The sequence below is a fragment of the Notechis scutatus genome, chromosome 2, assembly GCF_049901735.1.
Source record: "Notechis scutatus isolate UNSWTSFEM ecotype Mainland chromosome 2, rNotScu1.2, whole genome shotgun sequence".
Classification (NCBI taxonomy): domain Eukaryota; kingdom Metazoa; phylum Chordata; class Lepidosauria; order Squamata; family Elapidae; genus Notechis; species Notechis scutatus.
Window position 1 is genome coordinate 200546637 of NC_142010.1, and position 17288 is coordinate 200563924.

Sequence of the window (17288 nt, forward strand, 5' to 3'; positions counted from 1 at the left end):
CACAACAGAGCCCCTTTCTCGATGTCTGCTGAATTTAACTAACAGATCTAAACCCATTTATTCTGACCCTGTGACAACACATTGACAAAATTTGAGAACTGAAACAAGGGTGATTATGTAAGAGCTTTCCAGCTAATCTCCCAAGATCTGGCCTGGATGAAGCAGAACTTATCAATCAGTTTCAGGAAAGGTTGGCAGATGAAATTCTGGATGAGCTAACAAGACATGCAGGAAGTAATTCAACTGTGTCTTATAACTCAGCAAAACAAAACAGCAAAAACTAGAGCTTGAGCTAACAAGCATCTCTGCCCACTGAACTAGCAAACATCTTTGTCAAGCATAGCTGTCCTTACCTAGCCTTGAGAAAAGATCTCCAGAGGAGCTCATGTAGATCAGGGATTCTCACCCTCATCTGACAGAAAAGGCACAAAGGGGCAGAAATGGTCTGTGTTTATACTGTGGGGGCCAGGACCACCAAGCTCCCATATGCTCTGCCAAGAAACCAGTTCACATATTTTTCTAGGTAGGTTGTAATGAAATATTTTTATGCATTGCACAGAAGCATGACTTCAGTAGCCACATTTTAAATAGCCTGCATTATAACCAGAAATGTTTGTAGGCACCTCTAATTAGTTTAGAAAGAGCAAAGTTCTGAATTACCTCAAGAATTATATTAGACATTCCAATGCAATAATTGTGGAACCCACCTGATCTATTTTAAGATTTTAAGAACAAAGCTTGTATCTCTGTATTGTTCAAAAGCAGATAAATATTACTAAAAAAGCTGTGGCGGGGAGAGAGATAGTATCAATTAAGTAAATGTAGGAAAGATGTGAAATTAGAATCCACATTTTCAGGGTATTTATTTATTTATTTTATTTATTTATTTGATTTGCCAATTGTTTACAAGATAATAAGTATAAGTGTATACATAGTTGTGAATACATGAAATGGGTATATATAAGAAAAATAAAAGAAGAATAAGAGAAACAATAGGACAGGGACGGTAGGCACGTTGGTGCGCTTTATGCACGCCCCTACAGACCTCTTAGGAAAGGGTGAGGTCAATAGTAGACAGTCTAAGGTTAAAGTTTTTGGGGTTTGGGGAAGAAACTACAGAGTCGGGTAGAGTATTCCAGACATTGACCACTCTGTTGCTGAAGTCGTATTTCCTGCAATCAAGTTTGGTGCGGTTAACCTTGAGTTTGTATCTATTGTGTGCTATTGTCGATGAAACTTATTTATGCCATACAAAATGCCGCTTATCAAAATAGAACACTTCAGTTTTCTGATACAGAGCTGATACAGTTTTACTTTCTAAAAAATATGCCCATAACTATAACATACAATTATGGTTTCACTTGATTTTGTATGTTATCTATTTAGTTGTCACAGGAAACATAGTAATAACCAGTTGTCTACTGTTAATTATCAACAGCTTGTGCACATTTAAGATCAAAATCTTTAGCTGGTGCACATTTGTACAGCCTCATTAACTGCCACGGGAAGTGTTGATTTCCTGCAGTCTTTCCAAATATGGCATCCCTTGGATATAATTGGGAATTAAAGTAACAGGGAATTCTGGAAGTTGTAGTCAAGACCCTTGTGAAGCATATCAAATTGAAATAATAATTGATTTCATGGTTGATCAGCAGACTTGCACATTCATTTATACATCTTTTTCTAATTCCCTTTTTTGATCTTTTCAGATTTGTTCAAGGAATACTGGGGAAAAAAGTAAGTAAGCTGAGTTTTCTTCAACAGAACAGTATATATAATTACTTTATATCTTATGTTTAGGTTTTTTATGCAACAAAATGATCTTGCAATATGAAACCATGTACTGCCTAGATGTTTTATATTGAACTCCTGTTCCTATACTGCTATAAGTCATGGATTATAAGCGCTCATTCAGATAGGACAACAGGATGTCTCATGTTTTGCCTAGAATGGTATCAGTCTACAGAAGGTATTGCGTTAGTTTTTAAAGCTCTGCCAAAAGTGAAAATCAAACGGAAAGTTCTAATCTATTAGAAGGAGAACATTATTAAACATCAGCTACATTTAATTACATGTGAACACTATACAGCTATAGTTTTATCCTGGTCTTTATATTTTATTCTTCAGTTCCAATCCAATTTCTTTTTTTGTGTGTGGGACTCCGTACGGCCCCCAGGAACCAATATTTTCTTTCACGTTACATAGCTTTCTTCTCATTTTCAGATTGACTTCTAAAATGTTGGGGTAATGTTGGGGTGTAGATCAAAGGATGGGCCACAGGTGATGAGAGGAGATAGAAAACTTTATCTTTAACAAAAAAGTAGCCACAATGACAGTCAAAGAGTTGCTTCAGTTACAATCACAATTTTTGGCGGGAATGAATTCTGAACTTAAGAACACGAATTTCAGTGAATGTAGTGAAGGTTAATTTCATTGTCTCTTTTATAAACCATTTTTATGAAATAGGCCATATCAGTGGCTAATTTCACAGGCTTGTTATGTGGATATTTTGTTTTGATAGAGAGATGGGAAAGTATTCATCACTGGTGCTTTCCCCAAATAGCAATTCTGCCTTATTTATTTAACTCATTTTCTAGGTAACTTCCCACAGTATATCTTTTAGATTGCATTTAGTTATCATTATAAATATATAAAAATAATAACTGTTTTATATACATATTGATTTTGTGCTATGTATGAATTAACAGACTTTCTAGAATCAAATATCACACTATATATAATTATTAATTAAAGCCTGAATTTGCATACACTTGGTGCTTTATTTTTACTAGTGATAATCACTATTTTGCTAGGTTACATTATTTTTTCATAATAATGGGGTTGAAAATGATCGTAAAGCCTCTTTTAATAATGGTTTAATACATGATACATATGCAGCAACAGGTATAGCTTAAAATGCCGTTGTGCTCACATAATTATTGTCTATTTGTTCTATTACTTGAATATCCCTAGTATCCAAGAATACTTCCTATAGTAACACCCCGTTTTGGGCTATCTTGTACAGAGGAGTTACTTAGTAGCCTTGGTAATCTGGCAGAGACTCATGATATTCATATACAGGTAAACCTTTTGCTATTGTATTTACTAAAATGTTCTTCATCCAGCAGTTTTCATAGTACTAATACTCTCTCTCTAAAGTTAAATTGTCTCTCTCTCTCTCTTTTTATAATGTGCCCTATCCAATGATGGGATTCAAAAAAATTTACTACCTGTTCTGTGGCTGTGGCTTGGTGGGCATGGCAGGGGAAGGCTACTGTAAAATCTCCAGTCAGAAGTGATATTTGCCGGTTCTCCAGACTACTCAAAATTTCCGCTACCGTTTTTTCAGAACTAGTCAGAACCTGCTGAATACCACTTCTGGCCCTATCTAATCTTCAAACCTTCAATCATAACTTCATTTTTTTACAGAAAAAGTCCACAAGGGCTTTCCAGTCACAAGTAGATGTATATACTGTCTTTTCTCTATTCAAACAAGTCTGTGCTGGCAGCTGAAAGGCCACAACACTCCCACACACTCCTTTTATTTATTTATTTATTTATTTATTTATTTATTTATTTATTTTACTTGTCAAGCAAGTATTAGATAACAGGTATAAGTATAAGCATGGTTATGAATACATGAAATGGGTAAGAATAAAAAAAAAGCCAATAGGACAGGGATGGTAGGCACGTTGGTGCACTTATGCACTACAGACCTCTTAGGAAAGGGGTGAGGTCAATAGTAGACAGTCTAAGGTTAAAGTTTTTGGGGTTTGGGGAAGAAACCACAGAGTCAGGTAATGTATTCCAGACATTGACCACTCTGTTGCTGAAGTCGTATTTCCTGCAATCAAGTTTGGTTCGGTTTACCTTAAGTTTGTATCTATTGTGTGCTCTTGTATTGTTATGGTTGAAGCTGAAGTATTCATTGACAGGTAAGTCATTGCAATGTCTGATTTTATATACTATACTTAGATCGGACCAAAGGTGGCATAGTTCTATGTTTTCTAGGTGTAGAATTTCAAGTCTGGTGGCATAAGGTATTCTGCTATGAGTAGAGGAGTGGAGAACTCTTCTTGTGAAATATTTCTGGACTTTCTCAACTGTATTAATATCCATTATGTAATGCGGATGCCAGACTGATGAGCTGTATTCGAGTATTGGTCTAGCAAATGTTTTGTATGCTCTAGTTAGTAGTGTGATATTATCAGAGAAAAAGCTACTCAGAATTAGGTTAACAACTCTTAATGCCTTTTTGGCTATGTAGTTACAGTGGGCTTCCTCTCATTCACTTATATTTTTTTAGTTCTCCTTCTGGAAGCTCCAGTGATCAAGTTGAGAAGAGCAGGCTGCTCTGCCTCTCAGCCTCCCTGCAGTCCACATGTCTCTGTCCTGGAAGCAGGTTACCTTTTTAGGAGAATCACCCAGAAAGATTTTGCTGCAGTTGTCTTGTGTTTTTACTATACACGCTACTGCCTACATTAAAGTCAGTGGCATGAATCTATTCAGATGCAGCATTTGAAGACCATTGTATTTGTAAGCTGGCCTTGAGATGAGAACAGAAAACTATTCTAGGTAATTTGAGAAGACTATTTTGATGCTAGATACCATTGTGTTGCTCCCTTTTCCTTGTTTTTCCATTAGCCTATCTTTTAGGTAGAATAGATCTCTTTCAAAAGCACTCTGATGAGTCAATCAGCCACTGACATTTCCTTTGAGAAAAATAAACCACATGCGAGAGCTTAGGACTGGTGTATTGCTATTATGTTGACATTTAACTTGTGGGAAATGGGAATTCATTACTATCAGGTTGTGATTCATATCGCTTTTAAATTTGTACTGTTATAGTTTCATGGATTGGGTAAGCTGGGAATGGAGTTATTTATTTTTATTTCCTGCCTTGATTACTTTTTTTATAAATAAGTCAAGGCAGCAAATAAGTCCTTCTTCCTCCTGCTCTCCCCACAACAACAACCCTGTGAGGTGAGTTGGGCCAAGAGACTGAGATTGTCCGAAGGTTACACAGCTGGTTTGTTTGCCTAAGGTGGGACTGCAACTCACGGTGTCCTGGCTTCTACCTTGAGACCTAACTGCTAAGCCAAAGTGGTTCCTTAATTATTATTAATTAATTAATTATTAATTCTTTTCTTTCATGCAACAAAACATGAGAGAACTTCAAAGAACACAATTCAACGTTCACTTTGTGGTTCTTTGAGAAAAACATAGTTGAGTCTATGAAATAACAGCTCATTATTAATATAAAGAAACTGGCTCTTTGCTCTCCAACAATTGCACACACCACAGCAGAGCAGATCTATACAGAATTCTTTATTACGATACACACCTTCCCCAACAACAAGCTCTTGCTCTGTATTGTCACTCCCCCTACCCCCAGGATCTTGAAAGGCGATGTTGCCACGTGAATGTCTTTAATGATGAGACCTTTATGCTCAATCTTTTAATATTCAGTCCAAGCAAAACTCTCAAAGTCTTTAAAGTAACACACAATCTTTTTGCGTTTTCCCAGACATTTTTATTCTAGTTGGGATGAGTTGCTTTTCAGTGTGATTGTTCCTAATCTCTGAGCTCCAGGTAAAGGTCCAGGCAGGACTCCTATCAGGATAGGCTGCTCACCATTGGTTGTGGTACTGGCGGTTGAATGAAAATCCTCTTGCCTGCTTGTAATAGCTGCCAATTTGCAGATGTCATCTTGACTTCCTCATCTGTACTTTTACATTACTTTTACCTTTCCTGGAACACACACACATACATCCTTTTCTCAATCTGACTTGGCATTTGTTTTTGTAATCTCAAATAGTTGATGGGGTTAAATTGACTTTTGGCGTCTGGGCCTTGAAAACACCAAGGTGTGGCTCAATTGCCAGGCGTTAAGTAAGTCAACATTTGACCAGACCCAATTTTATGACATCTTTGCACCAATCATTAAGCAAATGCCATAGTTATTAAATGAATGCTGTAGTCATTAAGTGAACAGGGTCGTGGTTAAGTGAACCCGTTGTACTCACTGGGCTTTTTTTTTTTTTTTTTGCCAGAAATCAAAAGTAAAAGCTAATTTCTTACCCACCCACCCCCAAAATCATAAATCATGGTCATGTGACTGCAGGGCCATGCAAACAGCCTTAAATGCACCCAGAATGTGAACATGTGACCACAGTATGTTAGCAGCCATTGGAATTTCAAAACTAGATCATAAGCTACGCTTGAATAGCATTCGAAAGCTACAGCTGGTGCAGAATGCAGTGGTGCAGGCAGTTCTTAGGGCCCCTGGAGTGGCTCATATTACACCACTGTTTCGTGAGCTGCACTAGTTCCCAATGTACTTCCAGGTGCATTCAAGGTGTTGATCATCACCTTGGAAGCCCTGCATGGCATGGGTCTAGTCTATCTGAGGAACTGCCTCATCCTGATGGGATTGACCTACTAGTGTTGGCAAAGGGGGCATACTGCGGATCCTGTTAGCCAAGGAATTTTGGCTGGCAGGATCCTGCACTTCTCTTCTGTGGCTCCTGCCCTCTGGAACATCTTATTGCCTGAAATGAGATTGGTTCTCACCCTTCTGAAAGAGCCTCAAGACCTGGCTCTACCAGATGGCTTGGGGAGCCAGTGGGAAAATTCTGGCTTCCCTTCTTTGCCATCTTTTCTCCTTGATTTTATCTGTTAATGTTTTTATCTGCTGTGTTTTTATAATGGATGATTTTTAATGTTTTTCAATGTTTTATATTGTTGGATATGAGATGGGCAGGCAAATAAAATTAATTAAATAATTAAATACATTCTGGGGAGATGTGTTATAAGTTGAGAACTACCTGTACTCAATCAAATGTGCATTCTATCCTAAAACAAACAAACAAACAAACCCGATAGAGTATTGGAACGGTGCAATTAAATTTTATTAATGAAATATTTTTACTTGATAGGAATCCTTGCATTTTTAAATAGCTATCATGTTTCACTCAACACAAGGCAATAATTTGCCATACTGAAAATATGCAAGTAGCTAAGGAAGACACAGATATGAAGTCAACGGATAAAGAGGGGCATTGCTATGATGGCAACTGGACTATATAGGTTGTTGTTATGATCCTGTACTGCTCTTACATCCCTTAAATCACAAGTCACTGCATTTCAATATCCATTTGTTTCAGTCTTTAATTATAACGTGTAGTCTTTTTTTCTCTGTAAAGTATGAGTCATGAATTTCAACTGTTGCTTTCCTAAATCATCACTTACTGTAAATTGAAAAGACTTCCTGCTGACCTACTTCAATGTTGTTTCCCAGGATTAAGTTACATTATAAATATTGGTGTGCGCCAATTGAAAATTACGTGGAAGAAATATTTTAAAACTTGAATAAACACAGCACTATTCTGCTATGCATTGAAGGAGCCCAATATTATTCAGGCTTCTTCTATGCTGTCTATATTATCTCTCTTTAAAATACTGTTCTCAGCTATGGAGGGAGCTCCATCAGCTCTTTTTTCATATTAAACATCTAAAATTCAATATTCCAACTTTTCAAAATGCGGCCTAGACTAAGCAGCTTTGCTTCATACAATGCTACCATAGTTCTTTATATCATTAATTTTTGTAAGGGTTTTAAAATCTGTTAAAGCAAAATATTTCTCTTCTGTTTTTAATTTTTTTTTGCATTGTTTGTCTAAAAAAGTTCTCAAATAATAATTTAATTTACCCTAAAACTGCCAATAACACTTTACTTGCTATGAAGTTTTATAAATATTGTTTTCATTAAATATGTAACTTTGTAAGTGCTTTGTATTGAATAGCTTCAATAGCTTGCATGTATGGAAACATTCATATTATTGTGAAATACTGACCACTTTCTCTGTATTTCTCCCATCTTACAGAGCCACATAAGTGAGTCTAAAGGGGAGGTCAGACTTATAGAAAGCACATTTCCACATTATCAACATTATACAGAGCTATATGATAAAAATAAGCTGCTTACAAACAAGGTTTGTTATTTTTACCAATCATGAAAATATTTTGAGTAATGCTGCTTTTGGAGTTACAAGTGTTGAGTTACTGCTGAAGTAGAATCAATGTTGATCAAGCTAACAAAAGGGCATTGCTTAGTTTTTTGTGTTCTGACCTTTCTTTATCTCATTATTTTTATAAAGATCTTAAAACTTGTGTATAAATTAGTTTTGTTAGAAAAACAAACTTTAAAAAAACCCAATGTTTATTTCAAGAAGCTATTTACCATTCAGCTCTGGGTTCATAAGTTCAGATGATTACTAGGTAGTGGCAAAGGGTTATAGAAAGTTCTATCCCTTTGGCAGTTGGATGAACATATAAAATATATTTAAGTATTTTAAGTGTTTATTTGATTTGTCAATCGCTTACAAGATACAGGTATAAGAATAAATATAGTTTTTAATACATGAGATAGATACTTATAAGAAAAATTTAAAAAACCAATAGGACAGGGACGGTAGACACGATTGGTGCGCTTATGCATGCCCCCTACAGGCCTCTTAGGAAGGGGGTGAGGTCAATAGTAGACAGTCTAAGGTTAAAGTTTTTGGGGTTTGGGGAAGAAACCACAGAGTCAGGTAGAGTATCCCAAACATTGACCACTTTGTTGCTGATGTCGTATTTTCTGCAGTCAAGTTTGGTGCGGTTAACCTTGAGTTTGTATTGTTCTGTACTTTGCCTGTATTTAGTTCATTTGTGCTTACCCGACAAGACAAATAGCTTGGTAGCTGACAAAATGTTAAATGTTTTATATATATTAGCTACCATTTATAAAAATGCATTTAAAATACATAGTAGACCAATTTTAGATTTTTTTTAAAAAAAGGATGCTCTTTCCTTTTTTTAAGCTTCCTATATTTTTCCTTGTAATCTAGCCTTGTTCTATTATGTTAAGCTCACAACTTTAATATTGTAACTGCTCCCAGTTTTCACATGATATTATAAGAATTGCATGAAAATTTCCAATATATCAATAGCACATTCATGTTCAGAAGGAACTCCCACTAAGCTCATTGTGTATTGCTACCATAGAAGTAAGCAGTGGTTGTCAAGGGTTATACCGTAGGACCTATTAAGATGAATGTTTATTTACTTTATCTGCAGATGTGAACATCTGAAGGAACTGCATTAAATATAAGCATTTAACTAGTAACCCTAAATGGATGCCACTTTAATTGCCTTTCAGTAAGGAATTGGGAAACTGAAAATTTTACTAAAATTGTTGGGCAATATTGGTGCATTACAGGTTATTGCTGTAGTGATTTTTGCAATAGATCCTAAAATTGTTGTTTTAAAACCTGAATTATCAAAATGAAATAATTCAAATAAGTAAAGGTAATATTACTGTGTTTACTTTTAGACTATAATGGCTCATGGCTGCTATCTCTCTGATGAAGAGCTGGACATATTTAAACGTAGAGGAGCTGCCATTATACATTGTCCTAATTCAAACATATCGTGAGTAATACAGTGTCACAAAGTAATAACACTTTCAAGAAATGAGTTTCTCTCATGAGCTGTTCAGAGCATACAGTGATGGGAAGATGCTTCAGTCCCTTCTAGGAAGGCTGGGCTTAAACTTGAGGACACTCCTCCTCCTCCACTAGACTCCTCCTTAGCGTCCCCAGTTTTAGCTCAGCCTTTCTTCAGACAGGTTGTGTTATTGTTTCTCTGGTCAGAACAGAACACTGGCGATTTAGCTGATTTAGTTGATTTATTTCTCAGGTCAGGTAAAACCATAGTTTCTGTCACCAACCACCCCCCTGGGAACCTCCAAAAGTCATTTCACTTGGTTTTTTGTTTTGTTTTTATGTTCCAGCCTCCTGAGGCTAAAGCTTCATAAACGGGAAGGCTTATCTTTCCAATCTGCCCTGAGGCTAAAAGCCTCTCGTTTCAGAGACACGCTGCCTTAAACTTCCAAACAAGGAGGCTTATCTCTCCGATCTCCCAGACGGCTGAGTAAACGCTCTGTCCCTTCCAGGTTTGAAACTTCCATTTAAAAGTGCAGCCTTTTTTCCTTTTTATTACGAGGCTTTCCCCGCAGAACACCTCAGGGCAGGGAATTAGCCCCTGCGCCTTCCCGCTGAGTGGTTTTGCTTTCAGCAGGCCGGGCAGTGATAGCTGCTTTCATTTTCATTCTGCCACAAGGCGGCCACCATTTTAAAGGCCGCGTGGTTAAATATGCTGAGTAATTGTTACTGTCTGTGAGGCAAGTTACCCAACAAGGTTTTCCTTCTTGGGGACCTGGAAAGGGGAGGTCCCTACCACCAGTCCACTGGATGATAGAGGACTTGAACTGCTGGATTCCACACTCAATAAGTGCAGTTAAACTGATCTAATTATCAGTTACAGACCTCTGTGCCCTCATATAGGTGCCGGGTCTGGGTGGGGGTGTTCTGGTCTCCATGTTTGATATTACAAGTACTTTATTCAAAAATTGACTTGATTGACTTAAATTCTACAAATCTTTAAGATATATATATATCTTATAAAATAATTAAGTATATATATATATGTGTGTGTGTGTGTGTGTGTGTGTGTCATTCAGCTTTGTTCGGGTATTTTCCCACGTCATTATAGTTGTGCTTTTAAAGTTGTAGCAACGTTTCGGCAGAATCTCATCTGCCATCATCAGGCTTCTGTATTGTGTTCATCTGTGAGTCAGACTTTTACAGTTGTTTCAGTTTTAAATTTGGGGCTAGCCTACTGCTGTGCTAGAATGGTTTTTTCTTCATCCTGATTGGTTGGAAGTCTTGGTCTGTGTTTATTGGTCTTGGAGTTTGCTGTGTTCTGCTTGATTGGTATTTCTAATATCTTCTGTCTGTTTTGTGGCTTTTTTGTGTGTGTCTTGATTGGCTGGCAACATTGAGTTCCTGTATTGGAGGCTTTTAGTGCAGCTTGGCTCCGAGTAAATGGACGGCTATTATTTGCTAGGAAGCTAGGTTTCATCTGGGTGCCTGGTTGGGGTGTGTTTGAGCTGGAGGTATGAGGGGGGATCTGCACTCACAAACAAAAAAATCTCCACACCACTAGCCAGGCAAACACCTGGGCACAAACAGATCCCAACAGATTTAAAAATTAAAGCAGCCATGCCTTTTTTTCAGACTTATGTGGCAGTCTGAATGGCATTAATTTAAGAGATCCGGCAATTAAAATTAATGTGCTTCTTAAAGCAGCCACATCTTTTTTCCAGGTCACACAGAAGGTTGAAAATATTTTAACGAACAGTATTGAGGTACTATATTCTCATTAGGTTTGCATACTGAATCTTTTTCAGCTGCATTAAATGTAGCATAGTTTAGTTAATGTGGAATATGCTCATAGCAATAACACTTATGAAGTTATACTTAAATCAATGGCAAGGCTTGTTTTACATCTTGTTCTAGCACTTTGTGAACAGCTTTTAATGCATCAACACATCTGCTGCATCAATTTTTTTTACTTATAAAAATGATATCTTTTCATTCTTCTATTTCAAATCTAGATTAAAGAGTGGCCTTTTAAACACAAGGAAGATTCTGAACCACAATGTAAAACTTGGATTAGGCACAGGTTAGTGATTTATTATGTGTTTTCTTTCAGGTATTGTTTTAAAAGGTTAAAAAAGAGATGATCCACATATATAAGCTCACAATGCATAGGGAATACAGACAATCCTTGCTTACTGACGACTCACTCAGTGACCATTTGAAATTACCACTATTCAAACTTATGTAAAAAGATATATCAATAGGAATGTGAAATATTTCATGAATAAAATGGAATTATATAAATAAAATGGAACTTTTTCTGACAGCTGCTTAGGAAAGGGTATAACTGTCTTATAAAAATATCTTTACAGTACACATTTTATATATTTATACAACTTCCCAAAGTCACTTGATTGTGAGATGGCAGCTATATAAATATGATGAATAAATAAAACATAATAAACCAAGCAGCTGCAACCATCTACGGTCCCATTCAACCCCTGCCTGATTATCAAATATTTATAAACATCAGCCCCATCACGCCATATCATCTCAGGTGTTTATCATTTGTCTGAGGATCCATCCCCTGAGGAGCAGTTGTGGTACAGAGTCTTGGCTTTATCCTTGAGATTATAGCTATAGCAGTACCACTGTCCATCCTGAACTGGAATGGCCTGTGGCAAAAATGCTCAACTTCTGTCACCTTACTGGCATCACCAGGCCTGTCCCTCATAAGTGGGTGGAGGCTGGGCTTCTTTTGAAGGAGAAGATTCAGGAGGTGAAATGGGTGGTTTAAGAAGATCTCTTTTGTTTCTGAACTCTTCACTGCAAAACAGGGAGAATTGGTGCATAAGTGCATCAATCGTGCCTATCGTCCCTGTCCTATTGTTGTTGTTTTTTCTTATAAGTATCTATCTCATGTATTCAAAACTATATTTATTCTTATACCTGTATCTTGTAAGCGATTGACAAATCAAATAAAATGTAAAAAAAACGTAAACTTTTTGTCTCACCATTCAAGCTTTGGGAGGCCCAGATATAGGCTGGCACGCTATATCTGACCTTTGGCCACACTTTGTGCACCTCTGACCTAGAGCCTGGACATCCTCCTGTACATAGTGAATTCCTGGAAGATAGATTTAAGTTGCCAGCATGATAAAAAGCTTGGATGAGATCATACCTATGTTGTAATCATAAGCATCTGCCTGCATATTTAATGAAACTCCTGTTTCCATCTAATGCATAAGCCTTCCAGATTGATTGCAATATTCTGCCCTATTGTTAGATGTTGCTGGTGGTTATTCTGTTTCCATGCTTGATGCTATCAGAAATACGATTGTGGTATCTGAAGTCCTTCACCTTAATAGTGAAACAGATGAAAAAGGCTTAACTCTGAAGGAGGCATTCCGACTAGCAACTCTTGCAGGAAGTCAAGGTAATTCTCTTCTTTTTAATTGACTATCCCTAAAACACAGAAATTATTCTAGTCTGGCTTGGAATAAACTTTTCATTTAGACCTTAACGTATCTTACATCCTAATCACTTCATTATACTGACCAAATGCACCCTGTATGTATAACCATAGTTTTCTCACTCATGATTTGTAAAAAAAACAACAAGTTCAGACATCAAATAAGACAAAATTAAAAATACTAACTCTCTATAGCTTAATGCGACATTGTTACCCAAACTGCTAAAATATGTGTGTCCCCATGTGGTGTGGTACATATAGTGCTGAATGCGGACCAAGGTGAGCTCTGCTCAGTGTTATTTTTACTCTTGAAGATTCAAAGGGTGATTTTGGATCATTTCCTATTTCTCCTTCTCACATGACTATTTTGTGCGGAAGATTGGAGATGACTTAGCGCTGATCCAATATGCTATGAAATAAGGGAGAATATAAATCTATATGAATGAACAAACAGGATTCTCATTTGTTGAGCTCTATAAATAAGTTTAAAATGTTTAAAATATTTGAACGATATTTTCACATACTACAAGGATTTAACACATTAAGTTTTTCCTTCTTCTATGGCTGGGATTCAAATTTGTTCCCCTGAAACTCCTTTTCCTAGTTTGAAATAGATAATTTTATGGTCTATATATCCATAAATTTATTTTGATCCTCTTCTGCTTCTCTTATTAAAGTTTGACAGGCATGTGGCTATTGATATTCTACTGCCCCCTGCTGTTTAATGTGGAAACTATATTAAAGATTAGGAAAAGCACCATAGAAAGGCACTCTGAGAGTTTATTTCAGTACTAAGTTACTAAAAATTAGAATTTAAAAAAAGTACTTCTCCGAATTGATGCTGGATCAATTCCATGATGAATGTTCATTCTTTTTTTGGTCATCAAATTTTATTTTATTTTAAAGAATTTGAGTCATTTTCTCTTCTTCTTTTATTTAGACTGGAATTATAGTCATAACAGAATTGCAACAAAGAACACAAACACAAATGTATTGTTGGGTCCTTTCTATTGATTTCAAAAATAATCACTTCTACTTAATTTCATGGTGTATAAATAAAGAGATTTGTGTTTTTTTTTATTTATAGCTTTAGGATTAAATCATATAATTGGAAATTTTGAAGTTGGCAAGGAATTTGATGCACTGCTGATCAACGCCAAAGCTTCAGATAGTCCTTTTGATCTGTTTGCTTCTGACCATATTGAGGTAATCAAATACTGCATAACTGAAGTACGTTGCATATGTATGGAGGAATCCACATTTGATGGAATGTCTCGCAGGCCCTGGGAACAGGCAAGAAGGAAACAAATGCAAGAGAGACACCTCAGCCATGCAGATGGGGAGGAGAAGCATGAGAAATAGACTCAGAGTAACTGTATCTTAAAGTATAAGTTGATCTAAGCAATGTTTCTCAATCTTGGCAACTTTATGATGGGTGGACTTCAATTCCCAGAATCTTAAAATTGCCAAGGTTGCAAAACACTGATCTAGACAATTCCTTCAACAGTTTTTTAAGGTTATCTACTTTTACCCTACTAGCAGTGTAGACCATCACAGAAACCCTGATAATTCTTGTTCCTGAATTTGACTGCCTCACAAGTATCACTCAAGCCTAGTGAGTTTTCTGGTTGCTTCATAAAAATATAAGTCTTGCTTGGTCAGGCAACAATCCATCCAGCTCAGCATCCTCTGTCACACAGCAATCAAACAGATATAACAGGAAGGTCATAAACATGAAGATGTGATATTCCTTTTCCGTTGTTATTTCCTAGAAGCTGATATCTATGGTGTGCATCTGGTAGTTTAAGAGGTAGTTAATCAAGACTAGTGCTTAGCTTACAGCAGAATTTTCCATAAATGTATCTAATATCTTTTTAAAATTAATTGCTAAATTAAGGGCAATCATTGCATTAGCTCATAACAAATTCCATAATTTACCTTTGGAAAGGTAAACAAAGTAGCTCCTTTTACTGGTCCTCCCTCCATTTACTTTGAATGAATAGTTCCAAGTTCTAACATTGTGAAAGAAAAAGAAATCTTGGTCTATATTTTTCACACCATCCAGGATTCTATTATCTCTATCTTATCTCTTTTTACTGCTGTTTAATCTAAGTTGAAGCACCAGAAAAGCTGCAAATTTTTCTTAAAAGTTGATCATTTTGGATCTTGTTTTGCATCTTTTCCAGATCTACAATATATTTGGCGGACATGTGATAGATTTTATGTCAGAACTCTTGTATTATTTTGATACAAAATTATTGGCATTCCAATTTTTCATTACTTTCCTAATGATTGCTGGCATGAACGTTACTTTCCTTTTTTTTAATAGTAACAATCTACTGGATTGACTTTCTCACTTCCCTGTTATCTTTATCAGTTGCAGTCAGCTCAAATCATATTAATATGTTTGTTTTAAGAAGAAATGTGGAACATTTTCCACTTGATTTGCTTTCACAGCATTTGCTACCTAAAAGCCAATTCATTCATTTGAAAAAGCACTGTTGGAATTATTGCACTTTCTTATTATTGCACTTTCTTATTGCACTTTCTTATTATTGCACTTTCTTACAGTTGGACTCAAAGGTTAAATTTGTTGCATCTCTAGTTCTCAGAATTTCACACCATTTATTACCAAGTTAAAAAGTGCCAATCCTGATGTTGATCCCTGGTGATCCCATTTTGCATGTCTCTAATACAGTCTCTAAAATGTGTTGATTCCAACTCTTTGTTTCCTTTTCTTAACTTGTGATCATGATCTCACTGTTGGAATTGTTGTTTGCTGAAAATTTTTGAGGGTTTCTGAAACTCCAAGTATACAGTTTTTGTGAGATCACTCCTACCTCTTAAACGTTTAGATGGGTTGATGCTGAATTTATATAAAAATACTTGGAGAAGCTCATAATCTTTTCCCTCACAAGCCATAAATGTATATTTTTTAAAAACCTTGATTTTTTGAGAAAAAAATTAATTCTAACAGACATGTTGAAGTGAGACCGAGGAAACCCACATTTGACTCCATTTGACCAAACAGCTCACTTGCCAATCCCTTTTTCTTCACCAGCAGTGTATTGGGTAGTATTTTTTTGTGAAGTTAAAAAAGTGTTTTACTTATGAAAAAATATCAGCTCTAACAGTTAATTGATTAAATCAACAATCTCAGAAGATTCCTAGAAAAATGCAACAATTAAACTGAATCAATATCAGTTCACTTCATGGAACAGGTCTTTTGATGGGGGTCCTCACCCTGAAAATTCAAAGATTCCGTTAAAAGAAAGGAATAGGATACCCTGGCAATATAAACAAAAAAAGAAATGAAAATATTTATTGAAAAATAATTTGCATCAGAAGAGACTTTATTCTAGTTCTTCAATATTTTACAGTGCTGGGTAATCTTGGATTCATACTGTATTTGAGTTTTTCTTTTTGTGATAGCATGTTTGTTAAATTTTACAAATTATTAATATTTTATTATCTACTTATACAATAAAAAAGAACTACATTTTGAATATTTCCCTTTTTCCCCTACATCCTAGGATATAATTGAAAAATTCCTGTATCTCGGTACGTATACCAGTTATAATTTATACAGATGGTTTCATATGATTGCAACGTAGTTTTTTTCTTCTACAGTTAACGTATTCCCCTTTACTGTTAAAAAATTGTTAAAATATTAATGCTTATTAGCTTTATTGTATAATGAAATGTTATCACTCACATTGAGCACTAATTCTTCCATTATGGAAATGTTTTTTTTAAATCACTTGTAAAAAGAGTTGATTTCTGTGCAGTACAAAATGCTGGGACAAGATGAATTTACAGATTCAAGACAACTTATTTTGTTTTTTCTTTGAATTCTTGGCATATTGTGTTTCATAGGATATATATTGCCATTGAAGTTGAAAGGAATATTATGGATGATTCTCACTTATGTCTTCTTGTACAAACCACCGTTTTCCTTTATATTGCCTTTGAACTGAATCCAGTATGTCTTCTAAAATATTTAATGTATTCAGAGCAGCTTTCCCCAATCTGGTGTCTTTTAGCCTTGTTGCAGCCAACATGGGAATTCTTGTTATGGCTAACCCAAGCTTAATAGAATCAAACATTCCAAAGTATAGCACTATGGCTATATTTCCTGCCATTATGAAAGTCCCTGCAATTATGTCCAGGATTTTCTGGTTTATCTATGCAGGAGCATAGTTAGGAGATGATAAGATTGCTTGAATGAGTTCAGAATTCTGTATGTGAACTGAGTCTGGATATGAACTGTGCATAATGGCACCAAACTATGTCTTTAACTATAAAATCTCACTTCTGATGTGAGGACTCGT

At 35.9% G+C, this 17288-nt stretch overlaps 1 protein-coding gene across 1 annotated transcript in view; it reads left to right on the forward strand.

Moving 5' to 3' along the window:
* GDA (guanine deaminase) overlaps positions 1 to 17288 on the forward strand; it is a 47057-nt gene that overhangs the window by 26146 nt on the left and 3623 nt on the right. The window contains exons 6-13 of the mRNA XM_026675273.2: positions 1710 to 1737; positions 2974 to 3081; positions 7887 to 7994; positions 9377 to 9474; positions 11501 to 11568; positions 12772 to 12921; positions 14045 to 14163; positions 16491 to 16518. Of these exons, the coding sequence (XP_026531058.1) occupies positions 1710 to 1737; positions 2974 to 3081; positions 7887 to 7994; positions 9377 to 9474; positions 11501 to 11568; positions 12772 to 12921; positions 14045 to 14163; positions 16491 to 16518 (707 nt within the window). The remainder of the gene's footprint in view (positions 1 to 1709; positions 1738 to 2973; positions 3082 to 7886; positions 7995 to 9376; positions 9475 to 11500; positions 11569 to 12771; positions 12922 to 14044; positions 14164 to 16490; positions 16519 to 17288) is intronic.